The sequence below is a fragment of the Protomyctophum parallelum genome (genome assembly GCF_964188405.1).
Source record: "Protomyctophum parallelum genome assembly, chromosome: 13".
NCBI classification, from domain to species: Eukaryota; Metazoa; Chordata; class Actinopteri; order Myctophiformes; family Myctophidae; genus Protomyctophum; species Protomyctophum parallelum.
The window spans coordinates 32,337,945-32,353,857 of NC_139708.1; the positions used below are offsets into that span (position 1 = coordinate 32,337,945).

The following is a 15,913-nucleotide window of genomic DNA, read 5'->3' on the forward strand; positions in this document are numbered from 1 at the left end:
TGAGACTTTGATTGGCCAGCGGTCTGTTATAGAGAAGGAGCGGTCATTATCCAGAAATAACAGCCTGCCGAATTCATCGATTGACCAATCAGAATGAAGCATTCAACCAAGCCGTGTAATAAAGGTACATATCAACCCTTAAGCACATAAGCACTTTTAATCCCCAATTTCGGTATGAAAACAACACCATTGTGTGTCTAAGTATTAAATAGGGCGTGAGTGTGTAAGCACTAAGCACGGATGCGACGTTCACAACCCGCTCGTAGATCAGCTATTTGCGCTATTATTTATTTTCCCTGTGTATTGTTGGAGGGCTGAGGTTGCTGTGGGCATCGTTAACAAGCCGTGTCATGGTCAAGACACCACAGCACCCACAGGGACCAATTAGCCTGGTGTGTTGATCACATGGCGGGTCCGATGACAAAGGAGGCATGCAGGCGCCCGAGACGAGGCGAGGCTTGTGTTGTGTTGCAGCACTCAGCATGTTGTCCGTCCGGCAGCATCCAGGCAGGCAAACATGAGGTCATGGGTGAAATCATTAAGAGCCTTTATCACAGTAAATGCAGGCTATTAGCTTCCGTCTGTGTTTCAACAGAGACATCACTAATTAGAGTCTTATCTCCGTTTCCTTTGAAGATGTGTAGTTTCAAGTCGAGCTTCCAGTCCACTAATGTAGCAAACACTTTGGGTTTCCGCTAAAGCAAAACAAATTAATTAATTAAAGCACACTTCTTTGACACCAGTGGATGATTACTCAATAGCTGGGATGAATTTGAAATGGAACAGCTAAATCTGATAAAGATGCTCTGCCACTTTGATTCATACAACACAGGGTCCTTCCATCTAAGGGTGCTTTACTAGGGTTATTCTTCCAAGAAGCTTGAAACCAAAATTGGTCTACTGGGTCTTTTTCTGAAGTAAAAATAAATTGGCAGCTGTGACAGGCTCTATTTCACAAACTCTTCACTACAGATAGTCCAGCACCATTTCGACACTTGCTATTGTTTTCCTTTTGCCTGAGAGTGGTTCCTGGTCGAATTGACTGTAGAAGCAGTAGTAGTGAGTAGGGTACCAGTGATCTGTCTAAATATGTCTAGCAGTAGCAACACTGATATATGCCATGTCAAAAACATTCACATTTTGAAGACTGGTTAACCAGCTAGCTACTGTATCCTGCACAATTACTGCAGGAATGTGTCAGTGGCACAGAGTCTGGTTATAACTATATCCTTTAATGTTACCTTGCGGGATGTCTGTTTTTTTTTTGTTCAAATTGCATGATATATCCTCATGACAGCTGGCAAAAAGTTGGGAGTTTGTAAGCCTGCCTGTCTTTGCCTGTCTTGTCACGTTGTTGAGCTGTTCTGTGCTGTCCCTGTGGACTCCAGACTCTTACTGACGTTGCACCTATTGACTTTGCTCAACAGAAATGCTGTAGAGAAAATAAGTCAATTTTGTGATAGCACAGGACTGTTGGGTTTAACCACATAAACCCTGGCATCCCTATTTTGGGCATGTCATTATAGGTGATCATTTTCCAAAATCCCTGACCAAACAAATCCCTAAAATAAAATAACAACTTGCATAGTCGCGTGGCGAAACGTTGTGAGCTGGGAGATCAGCTATTCGTCATATGGCTAATTACATAAAGCTTGTAATATAAGCTCTAGAATAGATCATCAAACTGTAGCCTACCTGCTTGCCCCAAGTGATTCCAAAATAGGCACTTGAAATGTAATTTTGTATACAACTAATCATCATCATCATCATTATTTGTGACCACCATACATTTGTAAAGAGAATACGCATTTCCAGACACTCTGTAATGCTCTGAAAGTGCTGATCAGGCCATCTTGCTGCATTTACCTAAGCACTGCATGTGAGTTGAAGAAGCTGATCCTGAGTCAGCCATAACGTCTGGTATCTCCACCTCCACCTCCAATGTAAATGACCCTACGTCCCTGTGTTCCAAGCTATCAGCAACTTAAGCATAGTTATGATGAATTTACAGCTCAAAAAACCCCACACAAACATAAGACTCATTTAGAACCAGTCTTTGTACTACTGACAATGTGTGAGCTGACACAATCCATTATTAAAACACTGACGCATAGGAAATAACACTCTGACACAACATTATGTTGCTTAACCAATCAAGACCTGAGGCTGATTCTACAAATGCTTTCTAAATAAGTAGTTTCCACACTTTCAAGATTTTTCTAAAATCTTCAAAATAGCAGATGTACAAGCATAGCCAACGCAAAAAAAATGACACAGACGCTTTCCCACTTTGAATGGGTTAAAGGCTGCCTCCCAGCCTCCCAACTGGTTACCAATTTCGGTGCAAAGTTTAAACATTTTGCGATGTGATGTCGATGTGTTATGAGCTGGTAGAGTGGGAAATTTTCCTATTTGTCCTACGACAAAGTATATAGGGCTCAAGTGGCTAAAAGTTGATTTAATCTCAGTCACCCAGATTGGCTAAATGTCTCCACTCTTCCAGTTTGTAGCAAAGCAAGCTCTGTCAGGTTGACCTGCCCGGCTGGGCAGACACAGCTAATATTTATGTCTCTTCCCTTTCATACATTGCTCCGGCCATGTGTTTATCTACACTGGGCCAGAAGTGAACCACAGTGGCCCACAGCCATCATAGCAGAAGGATGCTGGGAAAAGGTAAGCCCAGGAGGAGGCGGGAGTATACCTGGCTCAGTGTTTCCGTTGCTAGCTCAGCTAATGAGATAGCTGCAGTGCTCAGTGACCGAAGCGACTGCATGGAGCCCTTCTGGAGCTTCTGTGCCTCTTGGGCATATGTTTCTACACCTGCAGTGTGGCTTCACCTGGCCGGCCCACTTGCTGCTGATCAAATGGCAGCGGCTAAGGGGAGTGGAAGCCAATAAAGTGGCTTGGCTGAGGGGTCTTCACTAGTGGGGGTGTAATGTGCACGGCCCAGGGGGCTCCAGAGTGCAACGTACGTGGGAGTGTAGAGGGGGACAGAGCGCGGTCTGTGGTGGTCATACAAAGCTGCCCATTCAGGTGCCAGTGGCCCGTGGCCAGTTACACCTACTGGTACAGTATACTACCTACCCAACTCCAGACTTCATCACCTGCTAGCCCCCAATGAATCATCCCGGTCTCAACACTGGACCCATGACTCTGTGCCTCTGCCTCTCCCTCCATCTGTGTCCCCACTCTCTCTCCCACGCACAGAACATTGGTCTAAAGCCAAATGTATATTTTGTCAAATTGTCACTCGACACAAGTGACCATCAACTGAAAAATATGTCACGACACATGAGTCAGTGGTTCCCAGGGGTTCTTGAGAGGGTCCACAGCTAAATTATTAACAGTTAGGAACCAAATGAACCCTTAGCGGTGTGTAACTCTGAGAGTGATTTACTGGAACCTGTAAAGAGTTACGGGGGACCGTGGCCTAATGCATACCACTGTACCACACTGGGGGTGCTTGAAGCAAAAAGGTTTGAGAACCACTGACATGAATTAGCCTCAAGTCCTCTTTAATTAACTGACCTGACTCTTCACCCCCTTACGGCTCACAGACACTCATTATGAGCCACAGCACAGCAGCCCCAGAGAGGCGCAGTGTTCAGCAATGTAGTTCAGCAACGTCAGGGGAAAACAAAAATTACAACAACAAAAAAGCTCAAACAAAACAAGCACAGCCTTGGCTCCGTCCCTCTCCTCTCTGCCTGTTCCAGAGGTGGGCTGTGCTTTCATACCACATCAGTCTCTCACGACAACGTGCTGTTGTTTGGCCTTCTTCCAGAACCCAAAACACAACGTCCTGGTTAAAAAAAAGAAGCAAACGAGAAATGTCTCCAAAGCCTAAATACATATTTTACTTGTGGCCATTGTGCAAGCAAACATGATAGACTGCTGAGATCGTAATAGGAAGGACAACCACAGAAAGCAGACAATGGTGGAGATTACTTCCCGTTGCCACGGCAATCTCATCACTTGCCACCGAGTGCGACCGTCAAAGAGTGACTTGACGCCTTCCAATTCAGCTCGGGACGCAGATTTTGCTTGGCGCACAGCCCCATTCTTTTAGAGGGCTTGGATTTCTGTAAATAAGGCGATTCACAGGGACTTTGCACAGGTTTAGCGGATGCTACAAAGCCCGGTGAATTTGTCCTGACTTCGCGAATCTCGAAAACAAAAACCCAACAGAATAGGTGTGAAATGTAGCCTTTTCTCACACAGTATGTCCAGACTTTATATGCTGCGTTATGGTAATTAGTCCAGCCTACGCCATCTGTGTGAGCTACATTGTCACATCACAACCTGCTGTGAGCTTGTAAATCAGTTATTTTTGAGGGGAGCTAGCCCCTTCTATATTCAGCTATTAGATTTTCGTCTTACACAAACATTAAATTACCATTGACAATGAATGGAGAATGTACGTCATATGTGGACGAGCAAATCAACATGTTACGTTGATGTACGATGATAAGAGTGCCCCTCACTTCACACAGGTGTTATTATTTCTTCACATTTCAAATAAATAAAAAACTTTGAAAAAAAAGAAAAGATGCTCATACTGTAAATGTGCATGTGCAAGCAGAGTAGCACACACACACACACACACACACACTGTTCAATAGCACTGATTTAGAAAACAATCGTTATCTCTCACTTGTTCTCCTCGCCTCCCTGCTTCATCATAGACCAGGTGCCAGCTGCTGGCAAACCAATGCACTACCGTAGCAATGGCTGCTATTTACGGGAAGAGGTGTAATGAGCATGGGTAGTAGGGTGTGTAGTGTGTACACAGTAATATATTCTTATTGTAAATGTAATCACTTAAGCCCGATTTTTCGCGGAAAAAGCTCACAACACATTGCATTGCAAGTGAAATTGGCGTTGACGTTTATTTTCTTTTAAATCTCTGAAATACTATATTGACATGCCCAAAATAGGGACGCATGACAAGTTTAAAGTGATTAACTCCAAAGAGGGTACAAATGGAACCAAAAATGGACCTGCAAATGTTAAATGTACAAAAAAGGCCAATGGGATACTGGTCGTTCAGCATGGTCCGAGCACTTACTGCCAGTGAAGGCGATCCACCGGGCATATTTGGTGGCTTCGCGGCGCCAGTGTGATGCCACCAGGAGTCCACAAGTGACCGTGAGGGAGATGATGCCCATAATGATGAAGAAGAGCGTGGTGACCCACTCCGGGGGCAGCCGTGGCGGGATGCAGGTCCGGTCTCGCCCGTGGATGGTCTGGCACTGCCGGACGAGGCCAACCGTCAGGGCGCCTATAGGAAGAAGAGGAAGAGGAATTGTAAAGCCTGCATGTACAAAAGCACATTTATACAGTCAAATCTTCACTGGAGATTAATACTGAAGTTCAGAATTAATTACTTTCATAGAATGTTTGCACTCTCAAAGGAAGGATTGATCTCATCTGTAATGCCCTTGAAGCAACACAACCCAATAACCAGTACCTGAGTCTACACACAATACGCCAGTCAGAGCATTGGTTGTGGCGTACATTAGCTCTGTGTCCTGTGCAAAATGCCATGGTGTCATAGCTGGTCAAATACAGCAGCCCTGCAAACACACAGCAGGCTCCATCAATGCCTCACATAAAAATGTGATAGTACAGCAGCTTAGCTCCACTATATCAATGAATCGATCAGTTTGTGATAAAAGCATGAAATTTGGTACACTTATAGCCAAAGGCATTCTAAAAAGATTTGGATGTGGACCCAACTTGAATTTTCAACATGGCGCCCATAGCAGCCATTTTTCAAAATGGCCACCAGCAACAAACGTTTTCTTATGAGTGATGGATATAATATGATATTCGAGACATATTTGGACATATTTCCATGCATAGTACTTGGTAAATGTTTCTTTTGGATAATATAACATTTTCAATGAAAATTCAAAATGGCCGCCATTTTTCAGACTGGTTAAATATGGATGATCTCTGTCTTGAATGATACAGTATTCTTGATGCAGAATTTGAATTAGGAACTTTGTAATTTCTAAGAAGCTTCCTTCTGTCTCACAATACTCATATTACTACAGTGGCTAACTATTGTGAGAGAAGATGGCGGCCATTAATTTCAAGATGGCCACCAATATTAGACTGATTTTGCATTTCAGCATATATTTGGCTATACCTTTGTGATGTACTGTACCATACTGTATAATACTGTACGGAACTGTAGGGCATCATACTGTACCTTACTGTACCTTACTGTATGGTATCATACGGTACTGTACTGCACTGTACCGTACCGTACCATACCGTACCGTACTGTACTGTACCTTACTGTACGGTATCATACTGTACTGTACTGTACTGTACCTTACTGTATGGTATCATACTGTACTGTACCATACTGTACTGTACTGTACCGTACTGTACTGCACAGTACCATACTGTACCGTACTGCATCGTACTGTACCATACTTTATGGTATCATACTGTACCATACTCTACTGTACTGTGCCGTACCGCACGTTACTGTACCGTACTGTACTGTACTGTAACATACTGTAGTGTACTGTACAGTACTGTGTGTGTGTGTGTGTGTGTGTGTGTGCACGCGCAGGGAAAAGGGGAGGGGTCGGTTAATGTGGAAATTGTAATGTAATTTGCGTCACAGTGAAATGTTGCGCAATAACAGTATGTATGCAATATTTGTACAGTAAATATGACATGGATGCAATGTAGTGCAGATGGTTTTCTGTGGCATGCATCATTTTTTGTGCATAGAGAGATGTGTACTAACGGAGTGATTTGGTAGGAGAAGTCGGACGGATAAACGGGCATATTGCTTTGCATCCCCTATAGTAGTAGGATCTAGGATGAGCATCAAAACTATATATTTAAATACTTTTAATTAGCACATGCTTGAATTTTACATTCCATAGGGCTGGACCACACATGGACCCCATTTGGTTTTGTTTTCTGCATCTTCCTCTGTGACCTGCCACCTTCATGTCATCTCTCACAGCATCCTTAAACCTCGTCTTTGGCCATCCTCTTACCTGGCAGCTACATATTCAGCATCCTTCTCCCAATGTACCCTCATCCCTCCTTTTCACATGTCTAAACCATCTCAAACTCACATCTCTTGCTTTATCCACAAACCTTCTAACCTGGGCTGATCCTCTAATTCAGTAATTTCTGATAATGTCCTTCCTTTTCACTCCTAATGAGAACCATAGCATCCTTAATTCTGCCACCTCCAGCTGTGCCTCCTTTTCATCAGTGCCACCGTTTCCAACCATACAGCATGGCTGGTCTCACTACCATCGTATACATCTTCCCTCTCACAAATAACTCCTGACACATATGTCCCATATTCTCAATACACTGGCTTCGCTTGCTAGAACATTTCCATCTCTATACTCACCTTAACCTGTTACACTACTGTCTAGTCAATTGGTACAAATAATTTTCTCCCTCCCTCACCATCTCTCTTTGCACTTACTGTACATCTCATATACTTTATATTAGCCCTGACCACTTCTTAGCCCACACCACCTGACATCACATCTCTCTCTTCTTACCCATCATCTAAAGAAAACCCAATGGGCATTGCCCATTGACATATATTCAAGTCTGTGTGTGTCTGTACATCTGTAATCCACGTAACTCGAGAACCGTTTGCCCCACCGACTTCAAATTCGACACACACGTTCCACACCCCCACAGGGAGTGCAGTGCCCGGTGTCGAGTCGGTCGGACCCACGGTTGTCCAGAACCACCACAAAAGGCCTTTTTCATTTGGCGGCCATCTTGAAAAATGGCTGCTATGGGCACCATGTTAAAAATTCAAGATGGGTCCACATCCAAATCTTTGTATAATGCCTTTGGCTATACGTGTACCAGTTTTATCACAAACTGAACGATCGTTTTGCTTAGCTGCTGCACTATGAGGCATTGTTGCTGTCGGGTGGAAAACCTTGTATGTCCGAAACTAAAAACTTTACTTTTCAGGAAATGGAAAGAAGAACTTGCCTTCCAATGGCACCAATGTGCTTATCATTTAGACACAAACTCTTGTAAATAGTTATTTTCATTAATTGGTTACAAAATCCTTAATCCACAGACACAAACACTTTCACCGATCACAAGCTCACATCGCGTAGATCGTCTATCTTTGCTACTTTTGGGTCACACTGTAGTATGAAGAAGCAGGCTATTAATTTACCCCAAAAAAGAATGTATGGAGATACAAGGTTTCTGCCCGACAGCAATGTAGCATAGCTGCCCCAATGCCATTCAAAAAACCTGTTAAGCTCCCGTATGGTTCTATAGAGGTTTGGATTTTGGTTCTATAGAGGTTACCTTGGAAAGAAAATGATTATGTACTGTAAATTGGCTGTTTTAGAAGATTTTGCCTACAATGACATATCCAAAATAGGGAGGCCAGGTTAAAAGTGATTAAGATAGGTGCTATATATAGCACTGAATGAGATAACCATATTGCAAGCCAAAGAACCGCTTTTAGTGGTATTTCTTTAGCACAATTTTAGTTTAGCGTTATTCAGCAGCATTGTTGTGGAGCATGATATACACACACACACACAGGCCTGTGAAGAAAAACACTGCAGGAAGAACCAAATCCCCAGCAAGCTTCCAATACAGAGCACCGCATGTGAGACGAGCACTAGATCCCACACACACACACACACACACACACACACACACACACACACACACACACACACACACACACACACACACACACACACACACACACACACACACACACACACACACACACACACACACACACACACACACACACACACACACACACACACACACACACACACACACACACACACACACACACACACACACAGAGGAAGCAACAAGCCTTCACAGACTTCAGCTTTGCAACAGAAGGTGAGCCAGAGGCTTGGAAAAAGAGAAGGAACGGAAAAGGGGATGATCTGTAAAAGAGCAAGAGGGACCCGGGGCTTGTGACCTAAGTCACATTTATACTCTGCCGCACTAGCATATAATGTTATTGATGACTTTTCCCAAATAGGTTTGCCACTTCCATATTTTTGCACATTCTTCCAAATATGTTTTTGAAAATAGCTAAGCGACAGGCTCATAGTCATAATACCGTAATGTCGTATTGTCGTAAGCCTGTCGATTGGCAATTTCAAAGAATTTAAGAACAATTTCGAACAATCTTCGAAATGTTCTCCTACATATTATAACGACACGCCCAAAATAGTGATGCCAGGTTCAGTTAGTGACGTCAGACTCAGTTAGGCTGAAAGTCTTCGTGTCTCAATCACTGTGGAGGCCTTGGGGGGGGGGGACTGAAGCTCTGCTGACACCAAAGCAATGAACAAAGGGGAAGGAGAGGAGGCGAGGAAGGAGGGATGGAGAAAGACTGAGATTCCCCTCCTTTAATCTGTCACCAATTCAGTGCATGCAGGAGATGACGAGCTTCGTTCTCCAGCCTGGTGGGCCCAATTATATCTGTGGCTGAAGCTCTGTCCCGCTCCCTCTCTTTTGCACGTACACACGCACGCACGCACATACGCACGCACGCACACATACACACCACTTTCACATGCAGATGTTTGTGCGACACACACACACACGTATGAGAGCGCACAAGAGCTTGACCCGAGAATCAAGTCAGTGTGTACAGTTCCTCTTTCTCTTGTCTTCTGGTACAGAAATGTTGGCTTGGTGGTTCTTGGACGTGAATGCGTAGCACATCTGCTAGCGTGAAACAAGGCGTGGTAAGACATTCTACCCATCACTGATCCAACAGGAGAGGAGAGGAGACGGATGGAGCTTTGCCACATGGTGAGTCACGAGCAGAGTGGAGCCAGAGGCAGAAGGCCCAGGCAGAAACATGCCAGGCAATAGGGCACTATTTCTAAACCAGTGGTCCATGGTGGTCAGATTCATTACAGAGGAAGGTCATCCATGGTAAAATTTGTAAAAGTGTGAAATGTTGCACAGATGTTGTCAAACTATGTTTAATCATAAGTCCATCATAACTCCGGGCTTGATATACTACAATAGCCGATCTACAAGGCATGCGACCACAGTCTATGAGCGCGACATATTGAATGTTTGTAGATCTTCTACATACTATTCAGTATAAATCTGGCTGGAATGACTGGAATATTGTGCCTTCTTAACTACCAAATATACGTATATATTGTTGTGGAGAGGCGGGGTGGGTGGTCATTAAAGGGATTGTGACATTAAAAAAAAGGTTTTGGAATTGTTCTTATTTTTTTTAGGTTTTCTAATCTCAATTGCACCCAAAAAACATGAACTTTTAACATTCAGTAGATTTTCTGTGATCTGGGGTTTTCTGGCTCAAACAGGTGCTCTGATTTGCCGGCAGTAAGTGATGTAAGACCCTGCAAATCCCATATGTCAATGGGATTTGCCAGCAGATGTCACCGTTTTCACTGTGTTGCCTGTTTTCATTGTAGCTCAAAAGGCTTCCAAACTCCAAAGAAAACTTCAGACCACAGAAAATCCACTGAATGTTCAAAGTTCAGGTTTTTTGGGTGTAATTGAGGTCATAAAACCTAAAAGAAAAAAGAAAAAGAAATGAAAATGAATGTCATAAAACCTTTAAGGATTGTTCGAAATATGCTAATGGTTCATGAGCTCAAATAAGGTTCAGAATGAAAACCACTCTGCTAATAGGGGCAGAAGAACCATTACATTAACTTCCATGCTGTCACACGCACGTGCACACGCCCACACACACCGACACTTCTACTGGAGTAAGCAGAACCATACAGGCATTTGCTGATCACAGGTTAAGGGCAATAAATATGGACAATGAGGAACAGACAAGGTGGGTGGGTGTCTGAGCGCATACTGTGTTGTTGCGACAGTACAGTAGGTCATTATTACTATGAAAACCTGCAAAACCCCTCAGTCCGTCACGCCACCATATATGGCCGCCAGTCCGTCACGCCTCGTGACACGTCACACCACCATATATGGCCATCTGTCAGTGACGCCTCATGACACGCTATAGCCGTCTCCATATATGAAGATCAGGACACTGGTCATCATCTAGATCTGCATAAATGGAGCCGGCCAGCAACTATACATCTGACCTCAAACCCTTAGATCTCCATATATGGAGCTGACCTGTTCTGACATTCCATATGTTGATCTCCCCCACCAGTCCTTCCTCTTCGATGTCTCCCTTTTGACTGATACCTGTCCATTCAAACTCTAGATGGGCCCGCCCCAAAGTTTTTGTGTGCAGCCAAGCTCCGCTGCTGACTTCCCCCTGCTTAGATCTCCATATATGGAGCTGACCTGTTCTGACATTCCATATGTTGATCTGACCTCATCAAACGCTGTACACTCAAGACACGGTCCATATATGGCCAGTACAGAATTCATTCCATATGCCCCCCCATGGCAAAGCGTCAGCGCTCACCCAGCATTCTGCCTTCACCCAGGAGATCGCTTCTCGCCCTCAAAGCGTCTTACTGCTATATACTGTATATACTCACACAAACGCGCGCACACATACACGCGCGCACACACACACATCTGTGGGACATGTTTCAGCAATGCATGTTATTTAGATATGGAATAATATTAGTTTAGTCACTTTAGTGGGTATGCAAGGTCTGAACCACGTTGCCTCTCCATGACCATAATGTGCTAAAACAAACCGTTAAAGAAGGGCTCCTTTTCCATCAAATCGTATGTGCACTATAAATGCTATGTTATCAAACAAATGTCTTAATTGCTGTTTTAATGCCGTAGAAAGTTTAGTGGCAGCGGTAATAGGATGTTGTATGAATTCATTGACCACCAAAGAGACGATGCACTGACAAGTCTTGTGTAGGCAGCAAGATGGAGTTCAACAACAATGTCTCAGTAGGCGGATGGGCATGTACGAGAGACGAGCATGTGGGGGGTGGGGGGTTGGTTGAACAAAGTAAAGTCTGTTGCCTGCTCTGCCTGCCACCAGGTTGAGGCTGATACCAACCCACTGAGTGTCACTGTGTACATGGAGCTGGCTTCATAATAGAGCAACAGTGAACAGACCATGTGAAAAGACAGTGTGGCTGGCAGTGAGAATCTCTAGGCCAAAAAGCAGGCTGGGCAAAAAACAGCCCTGCAGTCCATCCAGAGGAAATCCTGTACCCTTTAGAACACCCAACGAAAACACGCCGTTTACAATAACACCCAAACACGGACTCAACCCTTCCTAAACTGTGCACACAAGCCATGCCAGTGGTCTAGAAAAGTTCAGATAAGACAGTTCTGGAACCTCAAAATTGAAGGCTTTATTCACAGTCCGGTGTGGGCTACTTAGATAAAAGCTGAACCTTCCACAGCCAACACACAAGAATGCTGTCCTCGGTGCCCACTACCGTTTTATTACGGACCGGGCGAGGCAGAAACGATGATTCGTACCTCTCTTTTTTACTGCCTTATCTCCAGCCCCCGCTTCTACGGCGTTCCAATTCCCTCCCTGTATAGCAATCTCATGCCATAACGGCCCAATTCGCAGTAACGAAAAATGGAGGTCATGACTCGACAGACTAAAATGGCACCTGAATGGCCCACTAGGGCATAGTGAGCAGCCTATTTCTGAAGTGGGCCACATATTCCCAGCTAACCTTGAACACAACGGAGGACAGGAGGTGAGGGAGGTGGCCGTGTAGCCGAGGAACAGCGGGGAGCCGGAGAACATTAGGCAGGGGTTGGATAGCAGCGGTTAATGGCACTGCTTTATGACCATTTCCCCTGGATCCTCCAGGCCCCCCCCGCTGCTTCACTAGCTCTCCGTGGAATTCCTGCCTTGCAGCAGGCGGGCACGCCATGGTAAACAGCCTGGACAAGACACAGAACAGCAAAGAAAACATGCAATTATAACACACACACACACACACACACACACACACACAAAATATGTTATACACATGGACATAAATAAACATTAGTATCAATTATGTTGGGTGTGTGTGTGTGTGTGTGTGGGGGGGCTATGGGGGGTCAAGGCCTGCTGATTTGAGGTTGGTGAGGGGTCAGTATGAAAGGAAAGGCATACTATGCTACAGTGTTTGGTGTATGCTTCAAGAGAAGAGAGAAAACGATCTACACACCAGCACCACCACCATTTATCGCAAACACACAAGCAACAGAACAGGTAAATCCTCCATTCTGAATATGCGCCCTCTCTCTCTCTCTCTCCGTACTCTCCATCCTCATCGACAGAATATTCGTTCTCCATTCTCCTCGCTTTCACCGTCATGGAAACTACAACTCTCGTCACCCTATCTCACTGCCCCAGCCCTCCTCTTCCTCCCACTGTTTTCACTCGCATCCCTCAGTCATCCATCTCTCTCTGCTCTCTCTCTCTCTCTGACAGCGTCTCAGTCTAAAGGAGAGGAAATAAGGCCCCTGTGTACTTGTCTTCAGCATGGCGATGCTCCCATTAGCAAAGCACGGTGGGGGTGCTGGCGGCGTTTGCCAACGCTTAACGGATGAGTCAAACGGGCCTCTGAACTGTGGTGGGCGGCAAAACAGGACAGCGAAAGGTAGCCGACGGCTGCCTGCTTCTCCTGCAAGAGGCTTTTAAGTTTTAAAGTACAACACATTGCACAGAGGCACCGCAACATATCGGCGTTCTATCTGTAAATACACAAACACTGCTCGACAAACCCCAGTGTGCGCAATTCTTAATGTACAAAAGTGTCGCGTGATGAAAATAACTGATCTAAAAGCGTGTCGCACCACATTGTGAACTTGTTGAATTGTCCATACGCAACACCACCGTATGATGGAATTAAGTCTGACTCGTGGCGAAAGTCAAAGGAAAACATCATTCACTTGATTACCTCCATAAATACGGAAGCATCTCGAAAAGGTCGACCCGAGGAGGGGAAATGTTTCACTCCACCGTTACGTTGCAGAGAAAGAAATAAGATAGAGGCTTCAGCTAGAAGACCATAGTGTTATGGAAATGTACATTCTATTTTTGGACAGTTAAATCTACAAATATGCAATCTATGTGTCACCACAAACCAAAGTGCTAAAAACCAGCAAATCCACAGTTGTGTCATCGAATAACATATTCTGGAGCCACAATGTTGATAAAGTATAGTAGGATTGACCTGAGTCATATGAGACTTTAATAGAGGTTTTACACTCGAATGCCAACGGTGTCAAACCATACAATTTGCTCATATCCTTTGGATAAAGTCATGTATCCACAAAGTGCATTTTCAATTTGGAAGGAATAACACAGAGCAGCTCCAGAAGATGTCAGCGGATTACATAACATGTTGAAGTCTCAGCTACCTTGAGTCTAGCTTAGCGAGAAATCTAGCTGTCTACAGATGTACTGACAAAAACCTGCCCACGGATCTTAGAAATAGGAAAAGAATGGCGTTCGATGCAGGTTGCATTCTTGCTTTAATCCCTGCTGGCGTAGGCCAGGGATATATTTATTTTAGGCCAGGGTCAGGATGGGGTAAAAATAAAAGCCCATCTGAGAGGAATGTCCATGAAGAGATGAGGGTTTGAATAAAATAAAAAGGTTTCCTTATAACATCACTGGTAGTCAAAATCAGGTTAATATGATTAGGACTGACATTTATCTGCTTGACCAGTGAATGGATTTGTTGATTTACTCAAATTTCTGTAACACACAATGATATACTGTAGTAACTGTACTTGCCATGGCAATCAACTAATTTATCAGATAGGCAGACACCTTGTGCACAATGAAATGAGATGCATCTGTTGTTTTCAAACTACATTTTCCATATCTAATATGTTCTGGTCATGTCACGTGTCCAGTACTGTTGTGTTCTCTGTATGCGTTTAATAAAGTTCAGAACTTGTGCTGCCGTGTGATACTGCCTGATGTGCTCGCGGGTTGCGACTTAACTGAACCATCACTCACCACCCTGTAGTTAGTGGGAGACTCTTAAGACCACATGGGGAGGGTCAACTAAATTCACAACAATCACATTTCCTTTTTGTATCGTTTTGAATAATGGCTGGGTGGGAAAACTCAAATAATAGCCGCCCAGACGAGAGAACGAACAGTGAGCACATCAAACACCTCCTCATCTCCCTTGCTGGGAGTCCTGACTCCTGAGCAGTGTGTTTGAAATGGAAAAAGCAATCACATAAGAAATGGGGGAAATGCAGACAGGGAGTCATGCATTTAATGAGGCGGATATGTTGAATTTTGGTGACAAATGTTTTCTGGGCAATAACTTTTGAATGGTGCCTTTTGGAAATAGTTACATTATCACAATTCTATGCATTCTCTATATATGATTAACCATCCAGAAATAATGTATGATCAGTCACTGACAACAGTTGGCAAACCTACAATCAACGGTAAGATTTGTACAGGCAAAGGGGAAAGACAAAATATTTGGTCAACAGATGAATGACCTGTCCTACATAAACATATTGTTCAAAGACTGTGGGTTGTTCGTCAATTAATTTATCTGTCAAATGTAACCGTCTCACTGAAAACTGCCAACAAAAAAGAACGCTGGCGAAGTGGCGATATTGGCTAAATTGCTTCTGTAAATAAATTAATCTCTCTCTTTCTCTCTCGTTTTTCCAGGATAATGTGTTCATGTATTATGTTGTCTACTTGTCTTGTTGTTTACATCAAAACAAAAGTTTTGCACTAAAACCTCAGTGCAGTTGAGTGTGGATACTGGATAGTCGAAAATAGCAGATCTACAAGCGAAGCACACGTGTTGTGATGCACTGCGAAATCTTCAATTTCCGACTATAGTTTACAGCACAACAACACTCACTGACACCCCCCAACCCACTGTAAGCATGAACGAGCAGCACAGACAGAGAGGCAGAGAGAGAGAACCCTTGGAGAAATTAATTGTTTCCCACTGTGAAAACA

At 44.0% G+C, this 15,913-nt stretch overlaps 1 protein-coding gene across 3 annotated transcripts in view; it reads right to left on the reverse strand.

Annotated features, from left to right (window-relative positions):
• The window catches only part of mosmoa (modulator of smoothened a), a 29,639-nt gene that overhangs the window by 8,601 nt on the left and 5,125 nt on the right, over positions 1 to 15,913 (reverse strand). For all 3 annotated transcript variants that reach the window (XR_014570168.1, XR_014570169.1, XM_083780302.1), the window contains exon 2: positions 5,069 to 5,281. Coding sequence is in view for 1 of the 3 variants with exons in the window: in XM_083780302.1 (XP_083636428.1) it covers positions 5,069 to 5,281 (213 nt within the window). In the remaining 2 variants the exon portion in view is untranslated. The remainder of the gene's footprint in view (positions 1 to 5,068; positions 5,282 to 15,913) is intronic.